Source organism: Phalacrocorax aristotelis, chromosome 2 (genome assembly GCF_949628215.1).
Source record: "Phalacrocorax aristotelis chromosome 2, bGulAri2.1, whole genome shotgun sequence".
NCBI lineage: Eukaryota > Metazoa > Chordata > Aves > Suliformes > Phalacrocoracidae > Phalacrocorax > Phalacrocorax aristotelis.
Window position 1 is genome coordinate 162,472,519 of NC_134277.1, and position 15,350 is coordinate 162,487,868.

Below are 15,350 nucleotides of genomic sequence, written 5' to 3' on the forward strand. Positions count from 1 at the left end.
TATAGGGGAATTATTTACAGTGATATCGACCTCAAAGATACCTCTCTCTGGTCATGTCAAAGATTTTCTTCAAGGCTGGGCCCTCTTACCTGTACTCCTGCAGGTCCTGGGACACCTTGTTCACCTGGGACCCCAGGTAATCCCTGCAAAAACAGAGGGAGAGTTGAGGGAGCTGAAGGAAACTACTCCTTTTTTCTCCTGAGGAGAGGAGATGTTTCTCCTTCCTCCCACTGAGAGAAGAAAGGGTGTTTTTCAGAGGCTGTAACTGCACAGGACTCTCTCTCTCCTGGGGGCTCCATCCAGAACACGAGCAGTCCAGAATAAAAATGGAGTACCCAAAAGCACAATTTAGGTGGGCCACATCATTTCAAAAACCCTTACTAAATGCTGTACAACCATACTCTCAGCCATACTCTATTTAGGAAACCGCATAGTCCTCTTTTCAACCACTAAGGCCCAAAGTTTAGGTGCTTCAGTTCATGTAGTTACATAGCTTCCTCTACAGTCAGTACAAAGCCAAGCACCACCGTGGCCATTTCTGATGAGAGAAGCCTCCCAACTTTGGAAGGGACATTTCCCCCCAATCCCTCCAAAACAGGCAACTTTTATGTCCTCTCCCTGCTAAAGCTGAAATCCAACTGAAGAAACAATGGGTTGTGCTTACAGGTTCTCCGCTTGTTCCTTGATCTCCTTTTTCCCCTTTTGGTCCAGGTTCACCCTGATACAAAACAATAAGACAAAAAGAGAAATAAAAGGTATTTCCAAGGCTGTATATCACACTAGTCCTGTTTTGTAAGCGTGTTCTTTCAAACAGATACCGATTTCTAATATAGAGTAGTTTCTTCAAAGGACTTTGAGATCAATGAATCAAAACTATGATACCACACACTAAGATTTGGTGATTTTTTCCAGACTTCTTGGACTGTTGAGGTAATAATTATTGCAAAAATGCTCAGTTTAAAAGGAGAACAGTTTTCCTTCATAGAGGATAGTAGATAAAGAATTTGTCATTCCAAAATTTGATCCCTTCCGCTCCAGTGTATTAAAAGGTCAGATGATACGACCAAGAGCAAAAGCACCAGTGCCACTGCACTGCCCCTCTGTAGGACGACGGACCTAATGTCATCCTACAATTGGGGAAATTATCCCACATACAGACAGTTCCCTGTTCCACCTATAAGGGTGGGGTGTTCAGGGTCTCATCTTGAGCAGTTCCAGAGATGCGCACTATGTAGCTTTTCTTGATCTCTAGTCCTGTTAACATCTCCATACATCCATGCAACTCCCCCTCTGTCCTGCAATGTCAGTACACCATCTCATGCGCCACCGTCATTGACTAATAGGATTTATTCCTGTTCTTCCTCCTTACAGCAAATTGAAGATGCTTTCAGACAGAAATTCATCAGCTTTGTTCTCGGCTCTAGAACAATAATCAATAAGCCCGTATTTCTGCTTGTTATAAATTGAAAAAGATCAGCACACAATTATGGAACTAGCTGGAATAAACCAGGCAATACATGAATACTCACATTTGTATATTTATATGAACATATGTATTCAGGCAACAGCAATCATTACTTATTCATCATTTATAATACAAGGTGTTTCAATTATGCAATCAGGGAAGAGTAAGAACATCAGTGATTTGCACTACACACACATGAGGAATAATGATCAGTCAAAATGCAGAGCCCAAGACAAATCATCTTGAATTTTATTCGCATCAGCTATTTGCCAATCATTTCTGCAACACCTGGGAATTTAAAGTCCATTTGCAAATTATTCTTTAACAGACAAAATAAATGTAACTGCATAAATATTACTTATGTCTGTATTTATTATGCAGTATGAATAAATATTATCATCTGTGATAAATAATAAGAGGAATTTTACAAGTGGTACATTAGATCAACTTTTAATCAGGCAGTCCCTCATGCCATCTAGTGGCCTTCCAAAAGATAACGGGACCACCTAAAGCAGTCCAAGCAAAGGGTCCTATGCAACAAACCTGTATGGTTGTGCCTGGAAGTTGTTTTGTGTAATGACATTTCAAGCTCTGAAACCCTTCTGAGAGAGCAGAGCAACAAAGCACAGACATACGGCAAAGATCTGTAGGCAGGGATGGTGTTACTAAGTGGGATTAAGGGCACATTTTACCAGGGAAAACAAGACTGCAAAGGGAAGAAGTAACACAACAGGTAAAGGGGAGGGAAGCTTTTTTAATATTCTCCTTTCTTCTACTTTTTCCTTGATACTTGACTTGCACATTAACGCAAAATCAGCAAAATTCCATTCTGTGGCACAGCCACAAACGTGGGTAGAGGCAGCATTTCTTAACCCAACCTGTCAGCAAATCTGCTTGTGAGTCCTTCCAAATTTGCCGAACCCACGACTACCTGCTGAGACTGTTAACGCTGCCTGCTAGTTTTGCACCTTGTGGAGACCTCTGCCCCCAGTAGCTGGACTTAATCCACTGCCACCCACTTCTTTCCTACAGCTCAATGAACAGAAATGATGCAGAGACAGCTAACAGCTGCTACCATCCTGAGCCAGATCAGTGCTTACAGCTTCCTTGACCTGCTCTCAACAGTGTCCTGTAGTCTCAATTAACGCGTTAGTCATTTCTGTGCCACTTAAAGGAGAGCAAACACACTGGGGGCTCAGCTGTGCCCAGCTGCAGTGGGAGATAGAAGGCAAAGTGAGGAGCCATCTTCTGTTTTACTGCTTTTGCCTCTTTCTAGCCATCATACCTGATCACCACTGTGGTTCCCACACACCCCGTCTCCAAGAAATATTTAATGATTTTAACTCATTGGCCTAAATAAACATGAAAAAGTTTCCATGGAAGAAACTAACACCCCCCTCTACCACCCTGCTGCATCAGCAAGTTTCTTCAGAGGTCACAGCACAGGCTGCACCCAAAACACACAATGGAGCTGCGGTGGTGGGTAAATGGGAGCTCAGACTCACTCAGTCAGAGATTTTCTACTTCTGACAATTACTAAGGTGTCTTCTAAATGAAATTGATTTTAATGAATAATAAGTAAATAGAGCAATGCTGCTACTGCATTCTAATTAGGCTGCATTTCCTGTCTCCGCCTGTGTAAGTGGCTCCTGGCACTATGTACCACATACTCAATGGAAAGCAATAGCAAGTATTGTGTTTTGGAGAGTGCATAACATTTTTCAGCACCCTGCTGGCCCTGCAGCCTCTGTAACATAACCTATGACACTCTCCTAAGGCTTATCACCACCTTCTGACCCCTTAATATGTAGAGCTGTAAATCAAAGGTAACTATCCTTTCCTCCCCTTCTCCTCCCGAAGCTTGCAATGCTGTGTGCAGACCTGTGCTACAGTATCATCACATTCATCTTGCACATGGAGAAATCCCAGCAACCTGACCTGATGACACACTTCAAGCCTTTTATTCTTTACTGTCTTGCAGCTCATTTACAAGAGTAATGCACTCAAAGCAAAAGACATAACTCCTTCTATGACTGTAGCACCACAAAGACCACATACAATGTCATTGTTCTGCATATTTCCTTAGTATATATCTATTAGCAAACTACGAGCCAAAGGGAAAAGTGAACCAAAGAAATCTTGTCTCTATTTCCATCACTACCTCACATTTCTATTTCCTTCCGCAGCCTCTGAAGAACCTGGCATAGGTACTTTCTTTTCTAATGGTAGTCTTACAGCCTACCTCTGCTGTTAATACATGTTGTAAAGCCTCCTCATCCTTAACAAGTTTGTTCACATACAAATGGTGTGATCCTATATAATGCCAGATATTTTCCTATGTGCTGCAAACACTTCTCATTTAAGAGACCAGGACAGCATACAGCTGTGTCCTGGCCACAGCTAGCTTGGACGCTGGTGTTACCAGGACAGCCGTGGGCTTCTCATCATGGCTGTTTACAATGGTATGGTTGCTCGGAACCAGACTCCAGCTGAGCTCTTCACTGAAAGCATTTAAATAACATGGAAAATACTAAGATGCTGTGTGTCTATCAGATACAAGAGGTAGTAAGCCAGAGGCCGTGTTTACTGGAGAAGTTACTTACAGGAATCCTAGGGTGTGGGGTGAAGAAGGCTGTCTGGAAGAGAAACCAGAGTGTTAGAAGAAGCGTTCTGTATTTTTCTTGAAATGCAATAATGTATGTATTCTCCTTGTCATTACAGATTACACATTCCATATATCCCTCAGTAAGTTTATAAATGAGCAACTCATTGTAACATCTGGCTGTTTGAAAAAAAAACCACAAATATCAGACATTTCCCAGAGCATTTGAAAAATGAACATAAACTCAAAAACATCCCCTTATGTCCCACTGCTACGAAAAACAAAAAAAAATCCTTAACCTTGTTAGCAAGTTTACTGTTAGCAATCTCCAGCTCACTTTTCCACTTGGAGCCAGTCTTAAATTTCCTAATTCCGTGGCTGAGCTTGGTGTGTCTCTCTCTGCTTTGTACCATGCACAAGACACATACATCTCAAAATGGTTTTCTTAGGAATTACATAGTTATACTGAAGGATATGCCACAAGAAAAGGAACAAGTTTTGTAGAAAGAGGCAGTATCTTTTATCAAAACTGATAAAATTAGGAAGAAAAATTTAGTCCTTGATGAAATGAGGATATGTCAAAATGATCATCTATGTTTACAGCTGAAATAGAAATAATTTCTCCCTATAAACACAGGAATCTTGAACAGTCAGGCATATCTTCTCTCTATATCTAGCCACGTGGTATTGTGTTTGCACACCACCTTTTCTGCCTTGACTAAGGCAGGTTTATCTTTGGTGTTGTGATTGGATCATTCTTATGTGATACTCATGGAGTCTTCCTCCATGGTACCATGAAGCACTCTTTGGCACAGATTGAAGAGGCCCAGCTAACAGCAGGGAACAAATTATAATACCTCCTCCATTGCTGCATGAAGGTCTTCAGACACTTGATTTTCATCAACAGACTTTGAGTCAAATTCCCTCCATAATGTGACTGTGGCAGCTGTAACCAGTTGTGGTGAGAAAAGCTGAAAAGTGTTTATCTGCCCTTTTTTTGGGGGATCTATGAGTGGGATCAGCCCTCCTGTTGCAATGATAGGCCTGTTCCTAGTGCTTAATTCAAGGTGCTTACTCAGATTTTGCTGGAGGGAACTGTGAGATTTATGTATTTACATTCAGTGGATGCTGGTTTAATTGCCTTTAAAGAATTTCATTGTAGTCATGCTCATGCTCCCAAAAGTAATATTGCAGGCTCATTTTTAAAACAATAAATTTATGTTTTCTTGGTCTTGGGTACATGAAATCACGCATGACTGGTTTGTATGTTGAATCCAGTGCTGAACCTAGAATGAACTCGGGGATGAGAGGGTCTTTCTGGGCTTACAGCAGAGCATGGCATTGTAGGTGATGGAGGCCCTGGGAGGCTGCAGCATCGCTGAAGCTGAATGCTCCACCCCATAAGATCATGTCAATAAAAAGTGGAACACTCTGCTCTTCCTGGAAAAAGGTGAATTGTCCCCCAAGAAGGCAAGCTGTTGTTTACTGGTATCTGTTCAGAGCCAGTCTTATCCTGAGGTCTCAGTCGGAGAAATCTAGCTCTTTATGAACACGCGCCCTATTTTCAGCCATGACTTTCTTCAGACAACTCCCACAGCTGCTAAACAAATCACAAGTCCAATTTAAGTGCTACAACAAGGTAAGAGCATATAAAAATGATGTTTGCAAAGAGGCAGAAGAGGACACAACCTCCCCAAAAAATGAAAAGACCAAATACAACCTGGTATTGTTTCTCCAAAGCAAAGGGAGATACTCTCAGAGTAAATGAGTCCTAAAGTTTGTACAGAGAAGTAGGGATCTTGAAAAGCTTTGTTTCTGAGGAATTTGGGTGGAGGAAGTGATGCCTTAAATATTGTTGCAGCACAGAACACAATCTTACTTACTGTTCCAGGTAAGCCTGGTGGTCCAGGGGAACCGATGTCACCCTAGAGAGAGGAGAAAAATATAACTAAGGATATAAAAAGAAGCCCAAATAAAAGTCAACATTATCAGCTAGAAGATGCAACATTGCCAGATGAGATGTAACCCAATGACAGCCTGTCAGCGCAATGACACTGAAAATCCCATAGCATTTCTCTGATGGGTGGATTTTACCCCATTGCTCTGGCCAGAATTTCTGCTGTCCTTGCTTTGTTGCATACAGGAATCTCACTTTGTTGTCTTTATCACTTTATGACTTTATCATTCATCTGACTGCACAGGTCAATGAATTTCTAATGTTGCCCCATCCAGTGCAGGATTGATATGGCGTTTAATTTGCATTTTTCAAAGTTCTTGATTGAAAACCATGTTTAGCTGAATTTCTTTTGTGGATGGTAAAAAAATTGTCTGTTTTTCATCAAAAATATAATTTTCTAAATCCAGTGCTTGCCCTCCATAGATGGTGAAAGTCACTGGTAAACTGAGGGCTGATGTATCCTAGGAAGAAGAACAAAGTAGTACCCACTTCCTGATGGCTATTGCCACTAAAATGAGGGCAAATATTTCACTATACAGACACAGGCATCTGCAAATTCAGTACTTCATCTTTACCTTCATGTTCACAGTGGTTGAATGTAAATTTTGGTGGACATCACATATGTCTAGTTCTCTCATTTTCACTAAAATTAATAGTATTGTGATGGCAGAAACACAGACCATTCCTTAAATTATTGTTCTAGCACATCACAGACGGGCACAGGAAAGTTCTTTAGAATTTAATTCCAGGCTCATTTCTATCAGTCAGTTTTAAAACAAAGAAAAGGTTTTTTTGAATTAAAGAAACTGTCCTTAGATTTCATCAACTACTTACTATTTCTTGTATTAGTCAACAAATGGTTGTCATTGTCCCTCACACAGCTTTCTCTGTTGCTTCTTGGTAAGGCTCAGCTAAGAGACTTCTAATGTTTCTAATCTTCCTCAGATATTCTCCTCTACCACTTGCCTCTGTGCCCTTGCCTCTTTTCATCTCTTGACTAAGGAGAAGCATTCTCATTTCATGACTCACCTTTTCTCCTCTTTCACCTTTCAATCCTGGGAGACCATCTTTTCCTTTTTCTCCCTAAAAGCAGGGAAAAGAAAGCAGGAAACATGCATGTTTTGATTTGATTCCATTGGTCCCACTAGAATATTTTAAGCTTTCAGCTGATCTTACCTTCCTCCAAGATGTAGTGAAAGCAGTTAAAAATGTAACATTTTGGAGATGCCTTCATAAAATCCACACTATTTTCAAAAGCCAATTAATAGCAGTTGAGTTCAAGGAAAGGAAAGCACCAATCCTAAATCAGCTTTCATGTAGAAGATCCTACTGCCTGTTGCAGTTATAAAAACCAGATTTTTTCTAGCTGGACAAGAGAGACACCGGAACAGGAGTTAAGACCCAAAGCGGACGTTCATAGAATCATAGAATCATTAAGGGTAGAAAAGACCCTTAAGATCATCGAGTCCAACCGCTAACCTATCACTGCCAAGTCCAACACTAAACCATATCCTCAAGCACCACGTCTACCCTTCTTTTAAATACCTCCAGGGATGGAGACTCCACCACCTCCCTGGGCAGCCTGTTCCAATGCCTGACAGCCCTTTCGGTGAAGAAGTTTTTCCTAATATCCAACTTAAACTTCCCCTGGTGCAGCCTGAGGCCATTTCCTCTCGTCCTATTGCTTGTTACTAGGGAGAAGAGACCGACCCCCGCCTCGCTACAACCTCCTTTCAGGGAGGTGAAGAGAGCGATAAGGTCTCCCCTCAGCCTCCTCTTCTCCAGGCTAAACAACCCCAATTTCCTCAGCCACCCCTCATAAGACTTGTTCTCTAGACCCTTCAGCAGCTTCGTAGTCCTTCTCTGGACACGCTCCAGCACCTTGATGTTCCCCTTGTACTGAGGGACCCAAAACTGCACACAGTACTCGAGGTGCGGCCTCACCAGTGCCGAGCACAGGGGCACCATCACCTCCCTGCTCCTGCTGGACACACTATTCCTGATACAAGCCAGGATCCTGTTGGCCTTCTTGGCCGCCTGGGCACGCTGCCGGCTTATACTACCAGTTTTGTTTATTTTGTTTATGTTAAAGATTTCTGAATCATTCATTCACTGGTGCCTACCTCTCTATTTTGCCCAGGTAACCTGATCATTTGAATGGGAGATGCTTATAAAGGATGATGTGAATAGTCCTCAAAGTGCATACACAAAATATATTTATCTTGCATTCAAACAGGAAGTATCTGACCTACGGTTCTATGAATTTATATAGAGACTACATTCTGTCTCTTATGCTCTACAATACATATAATATGCCAAACTGAACAGTAAGACCTCACTTGATTTTAGATCCTTCTTGACCACATTCAAGCATGCAGTCAGTTATCAGGAGTACAGGCCTCATTTACAAGGCTAAATTTACCATCAGGCCCCTGATCCGGTATGTAAATGCTTCTGGAGGTTTGGAGCTAGCCAGGGGAAGCAGGAGGCACCAGGACTTGGATGGAAGTTAGGCCATCAGAAAATGATCCAACCACCTGGAGCCTTCTCCAGGGCTCAGTGACAAGGGGAATTAGTGATTTTTTGCTGCAATTCACTTTTTAAAATGTTCTTAAATCAGGCAGGTATTTCTGAAAGTAAAGTCTAAAGACCGCTGAACCTCTTCTACTGCCTCCTGAGTCATAACTTTCTGCATTTAATGACATAATGACTGTTCATTAACACCTCTGCTGCAATTAGGAACAGTCACTAGGTAGTAAAGTACCTCTTTGGAAGGGGTACTTGGTGACATTGCTGCATGCCAATCAGCTGCTCACCACAGCAATCACACCAAGAGAGAACATCATCTGGGAACAGTCAAGATAAGTCTTCATGGAGCCAAATGGCCAGAAAAAAATCAAGTTGTGGCTCAAAGTCACTCACCCGGTCTCCTTTTTCTCCTCTCACTCCAGGTAAACCCTGAAGACCAGGAAGACCTGCTTCACCCTGAAAGTAAGATAAAGAAGTGTGTGAAATCTAGGAAGAGGCATCAGCATGGCTTCTATTAATAAACCCCGTTACTCTCAAATATAATTGAGAATGAAAAGGCAGAATGGTGGGGCAAACTCGTCTCTCACTCACGTCAGTTGAAAATGCATCAAGTCTGCTCTTCAGGGCAGGCTAATCTAGCCATGGTGCCCTTAGGCTGGGAAGGATGAATCCCTGATTTAGCTGTCTATCTCTTGCATGTCTAATACTGGACTGTGAATTTTTCAGAACTCATAATGACGGCAAATGTTTTCTTCTTGATACCTACTGACACCATGATACAAATGGTCTATGCTGTAGGCCAGAACCTGCCCCAGTTTCCTCATGCGATTGATTATAGATGTAGTTTGCTGAGAGAGAATTGGATTAGTTTTATTATCGACTAATTTCTTATTCTTGGAATATCATTACTTAAAACTACAGCTAAGAGCTCTTTTTTTTTGCTGTTACACTGTTAACTGACACCATGGAATTTAGGACATGTTTTCTTCATGATGCTCTGTAGCAGGACCAAACAAGCAAATAAAAGCAGCTTAGAAAACTAAATCTAACTTTCATTTTCATTTCTAATGATCTGGAGTAGTCTGAAAATACAAAAACTGCACTGTATTAATCTGAAAGGTACAAATGTTGCCTGACAAACTGATCTAGAATTTTCTAGATGCACCATTGCACATTTTGTTTTCTTTCTGTTTGAACCTTACCTTTGAGCTTCTGCTTTATAATACTTGCTATTGGTGTAATTATGATCTCTGTGCCATGTGCTTTGTTCTAAATACATCAAGTATTCTCAAATTTAGCTCCAGCTTGACCCAGTTTGTCATCTGAAAATAACCATGTGGTTTCCTATTTATAATTATTCTGCTCTCTGCATTTTAGTGCAATATCAGGAAGGATCTCAGTCATGGGCAGGACCCAATTGCGCTAAGAGCTGTATGAATACTGAATGAAGAAAAGGTGATGCCTGCTTTAAAGATATTATATCTGAAGTATGACAAGAGTCAAAACATTATCATTACATAGGTGCAAGGAGTCTGCAGAAGAAATCAGGTGAGGAACAAGATGCTGTGTTGAGTGAGTATGACTAGGAACATCAAGGTGACAGTGACATTTTGTGACAGAGGGAGTGGTGCTTTATGAGAGCCACTGCAGGATCCTGGCTGATGATGAGACCCTAGAGATCATGAGGACAAAGAGGGGGCCTAACATTAAAGAAGAAAAATGGAGAATTTGGGAGAAAAATAAAAACATGTGGTGTAACTTTGGCATCTGGAAAGGTACTGAAGCAAAACATCAATGAGTCTGTGTGAGCTCAAGGATAGAAAGATAATAGAAAACAGCCAATGTGGATTTGTTAAAAACTAATCATAGCAAACCCATTCAGTTCCCTCCCTTGACATGACAACTAAGCAGACAAGAAGGAAGCATTCGTGTGATGTATCTCGACACCAGTAAGACATCTGATGTCTTCTGAGGTCAGACACAGTATCTGATGAGTAAGACACAGACCAACATGATGTTCTGACTAACAAAACTACAGAAATGCAGGGTAGAAGTAGGGTCTCTGGAGGATGGTGTACACATGATTGAAGAAACTACATTCACACACCTGTTATTAGCTGTTTCCTGTCAAATTCAGAGGATATATGAAGTCCTCTAAGGGTCTGCACTATTCTATATTTTAATTTACGACTGAGGTGACAGAAAAGAGAACATTTATGAAATGTGTGGAGAACACCATGCTTTGGAGTGAGAGGCAAGTGTTTTGGAAGGTAGTATTGGAATTCACAACAGCCCTGTGTGGGGAGGTGATTCAGCCTGAGTGGCAGTGCTTTGGTTGGGGGTCTGACCCTTCACTGCACCGGGCCCAAGCTTGCCCTGCAATGGCAAGCCAGGCAGTTTTTTTGCCCCACAGTGAAATGACACTGCTAGACAGTGACCACAGGAACCACTGAGGAAGGGTATAGAAACCGCTCCCTGAGAGCCCAATGCAAGCACTCCTGATGTACGGCTGGCCCACACCAGGGTGATCTCCCCTTACTTGGGACACCAGGTAAAGATACTTCCCTGGGAACTAAGTGATACCCATTAGGTAGATTATAAGGAATTTTGGAATAGAAGCAGAGTAGTCCCCAATTGCAGGGTGGTGTAATTGTTATCCACTTAAGTGCCTTATACCAATAAGCCTCACTTTCTACCTCAGACTTGGAATCTTATTCCTTCAAGGGGTAGGTAGGTAGCAGCAGGGAAGTCTGACCACAACACCCTGGCAAATATGAAAAATGGTCAGCGATTCCTAAAATTGAATGGTTGTGGAGAGACTGCCACACCTCATGGAAAGCTGCTATGAGACTCGTCATGGGCTGCTTCTTTCCTTACTCCATCTAAGTCCAGTTTGTGGGGCATGTTTTGCTTTATTGCACAAGACAACATGGGAGCTGAGGTCATGACCGTTCTCCCATTTCATTGTTACAGCAGAAGATTGGACTGACACTGGTAGGACAAAGAGAAGACTGAGGCTCTGAGAGCCTTATGTTACTGGCGTATACTCTGTACCCCAAAATCCTAAGATGTATGCCAAAGATACAAGACTCTGCCTTATACAGATTTCTCTCTCTACAGTTTTTCATACTACAGATGAATAGTTGGCATGTGGGTGACAATGTTAACATCTATGGTTAGTGGTCCTTACTGGGGTCTAGACAGCTGTGTGCTTTAGGAAATCACAGGACATTTCCCTGGTTCTTCACTGAGTTCAGCAGTTGTCTGCTGAAATCCAAATCCCAATACAAAAAAGACTAACATAGCTGTGTCTAACAGTCATCTGGGGTTATTTCCTAGTAAGCATTTACAACTTAGAAATGACAGCATCATCCCTTGCATCGCGTAGTTACAAATAAGTTCATCATCTTCTAGAACCAGCAGCCTGGGTTAACATGAGGTGTGAAGGAAAACAAACACTTTTAAGCCACTCTGCCTTCCTTTTCTTCCCTATCCACCAGGAACAACATGATTGAATTTTCCAGGATACAATGAAAAGCTGGATTTAACATATTTTTGTTCTGGAAATTTTTCTATTACTCTCTCCAGCCACGAGTCTCACCCACTCCTCTGTTGCATCTTCAGTTGCAGATGCAAATGACATGCACAGATCTTGTTACTGTCAAATGGCATTGTCATTGCATGTAGTCATTTTATATTGCTCTGACAGGTAGGCCTTGCTGTTAAGACTATTTTTCCTGCTCACCTGCTCACCAGGTTGGCCACGGCTCCCTGGTTCACCCTGGAAAAACAAAAGCAAAACTTCAGCACTGCAAGGACCTTACCCTTTTGTAAGAACACTTTCTCATTGGTAAAGTGTGTCCCCTATTGCCCTGGCCCATGTTGTTCTACCTACTTCCCACAAGGCACTGAAATTGCCTTCTTGGTGGCTTGGGAACCTGGACCACAGGGAGCTGATGCAAGGGCCAGGTCAGATCTCCCTATATATGTTGAACTGAGAGAGGAGCATCAAACAGGCTTTGGTATTCTGGAACACCATGGACTCTGAAAGGCAATGAGCCGCATCTGCTCATCCTCTTATGCCTCCAACTTTAGAGGAAACTTACACTCCCGACTTCAGTATAAGAACTTCCAAAATCACACCCTGATTAACTCAATGGCTACAGCAAACTATGAAATAAAATTCCTTACCTTAGGGCCAGCTTTTCCAGGAAAGCCTTCTTCACCCTTTTCCCCTTGTTCTCCCTGCAGGTAACACAATAAGTTAATATACAACCTCCTCTGGTGGTGAAGCACGTTTGCAGGCAATACTGAGCAATATTTTGACTCAGGTCCTCAGTATCATCCTAAGGATGCAAATGGAGCCATGTGAGAGTACATTTCCTGGAATGTTTTTCCATTCTAGTATTGTTCGTGATCACATCTCCAGCACCGATCACCCTTCTGGAATATTTCTGGAATAATACAAAGTCAACCACTGTTACATTAAAGGTGTCCATAGTGAATTACCTGAAAAACAAAACCTCCGGTCAGTTTCTTGAAATGATATGTTGTGAGAAAGTCTGCATTATTTCTGTTAAGAAAAGTAAATAATTGTGGCATTGGGACCTTGGCCACTGTGCCTTTTAGGTAAATACTTTGAAACTGATCTATTGGTATGGGTAGTGTCAGCACAGAGAGCAGAGACTGCAGTGCATTAAGAGCTGAATTGTGCTACATAGCTGGGAAGTGCAGCAGGTACTACACAGGCTGTGAATAAAATCCAAAGTTTATTTAGCCTCAGAAATTTGTCATAGGCTCCAAATTCCTCACCTTTATTCACCAATAAATGGGAGCTGGGGACTCTGCTAGACCTGGGCTCAAGCACTCAGTTGAGAAAGACAAGTATAAATGTAGTGTGTTATTGGAATGAGTAGGCATCATAGTGCTCAAGTATCAGAGGCAAGACGACCGCTGCCAATGCAATCCAAGGCAGTAGATGGTTAAGAGCTGTTGTCCTTGTTCCAATATAGAGTCATCATCCCCAGAGCCTAGCTTGGCCTTCATAGTCAAAATATGGCACACATCTTTGACACTTATTTACATAGTGATGCAAGCCAATCAGAATGTCTCCTACCTCTAACACTCCTATCGTCTTTCTCCCACTGCAGAGACAGCAGAGGAGACAACTCTTCCCAATCTGTCATTTGTAGAAGCTTTCAAATGGGGCATAAGAAGTAGGAAATAATGAAGAACTGTCTTTCTGCCACACAGCCCTAAGAAGACTTAGGGGATGGCATTTCTTCTTTTCAGTCCTTCAGGGACGAAATGTCTTTGGGACCGGCCACACTTTGTTCTTCTTCTTCAGGCCTTGGACACATGTCTTGACTTGCCAGTGTCACTGGCTTTCCTGACTGACAGTAGAAGCTTCTCTGTTTGCAGTGCTCAGCTGTGTTTGCCAAATAGGATGCAGTAGTTGAAGACTGGAAGAAGATCTCTCAACCCTGCTGTATTTACAACCAGCTCCATCTCCATAATGACTCAGTACAGCTCAATCACTCCAGCTGATTTGGCCTTGGAGCTTCACCGGTGCCTCAGTGATGTGGGATCGGTGAGGTAGCGTTTGGCACAGGAGATGTGCCCCCCCTTCCCGCTTACACTTGCTAGCTCACCCAGAGAAGCTGCTTAGGTGAGTAGCTTAATACCAGCGTACATGGTGTCACTTGCCTTTTGACCTGGAAGCCCAGGAAGCCCATTGAATCCATCTTTGCCAGGCAACCCCTAAACAAGAGAAAATCATAAGCTATAAGCACATGTTCTTTAAATCATTAACAGTAAGCTCAGCATAAGCACACTCAGTTCATCCCTAAGTTTAAGAAAAGAAGAACCACCTCATACATTTTGTTCTGACTTTTTCCCTACTGTGACTCAAAATATACAAAAGTTCTTACAATGCACATATCTGTTCAGCCCTTTTTCCAGTATCCCAGTTTTGGTGAATGACCACTGGATGTCAGTGTTGTTACAGGCAAACAACAGCATAGCACTTTCAGGCACTGTGGATTCTTAAATAACTTTAAAAATTACATTTTTACTATCATTCTCTGTAAGTCTCTATTATATGTAGCTATTAAGATGGTTTAAAGTCTATTACTTCTTTTAAATATTGGTAATTTCTTATGCAATACATAGACTCCTAAAACAAAATTATACCGTACATAGTGACAGAATTGTTTAGCAAGAATTAAAATTACATTTAAAATTGCATTTAAAATGGTGATAAAATGTTTTGTCCCCTTTCCAAGTGTCAGTCAATCCCCAAATACTGCAGACTGTAGGTGTCAATTCTTAATGCTTCATAATTCACCTTTCTTGACTTAACAGCCAACAGAAATTGCTAAATCTGAGATTTTAATTTCAATTCTTTGGCCTAATTCAGGAAACTCCAGGTTTGGAAGAACAATATCTTGCCAGATGAAAAATGAGTTTTGAAAGGTATCATACAAGGAAAACATCATGATCCCAATGTGTAGGAATAGCGCAGCTGGGACTGTAAAATTCTTGTTCATAAAAGGTATCAGAGGTTAATGTCTGCATTAAAGGCAACAGTGTTGGAGCCCACATTAAAATCTTGCATGCAGACAAGCTGCAGGAAAGGAGGCAAAGACTTGAGAACTAAAGTATCTGAAGTCATTGAGAGCACGGAGGCAAGGGGAGCAGTTCCTCAACACTTACAGAGGGTCCCGGTGGTCCGGTTTTACCAGTAGCCCCAGTCTCTCCCAGCAGTCCCTGAAAAATGAAATCAGAAGATAAATTAA

At 41.8% G+C, this 15,350-nt stretch overlaps 1 protein-coding gene across 3 annotated transcripts in view; it reads right to left on the reverse strand.

Moving 5' to 3' along the window:
- Positions 1-15,350, reverse strand: part of COL22A1 (collagen type XXII alpha 1 chain) — a 262,270-nt gene that overhangs the window by 55,462 nt on the left and 191,458 nt on the right. For all 3 annotated transcript variants that reach the window (XM_075085891.1, XM_075085889.1, XM_075085890.1), the window contains 10 exons: positions 15,268-15,321; positions 14,260-14,313; positions 12,745-12,798; positions 12,299-12,334; positions 8,947-9,009; positions 7,054-7,107; positions 5,951-5,992; positions 4,069-4,101; positions 665-718; positions 90-143 (listed from right to left, as the gene is read on the reverse strand). In XM_075085891.1, the coding sequence (XP_074941992.1) occupies positions 90-143; positions 665-718; positions 4,069-4,101; positions 5,951-5,992; positions 7,054-7,107; positions 8,947-9,009; positions 12,299-12,334; positions 12,745-12,798; positions 14,260-14,313; positions 15,268-15,321 (498 nt within the window). The remainder of the gene's footprint in view (positions 1-89; positions 144-664; positions 719-4,068; positions 4,102-5,950; positions 5,993-7,053; positions 7,108-8,946; positions 9,010-12,298; positions 12,335-12,744; positions 12,799-14,259; positions 14,314-15,267; positions 15,322-15,350) is intronic.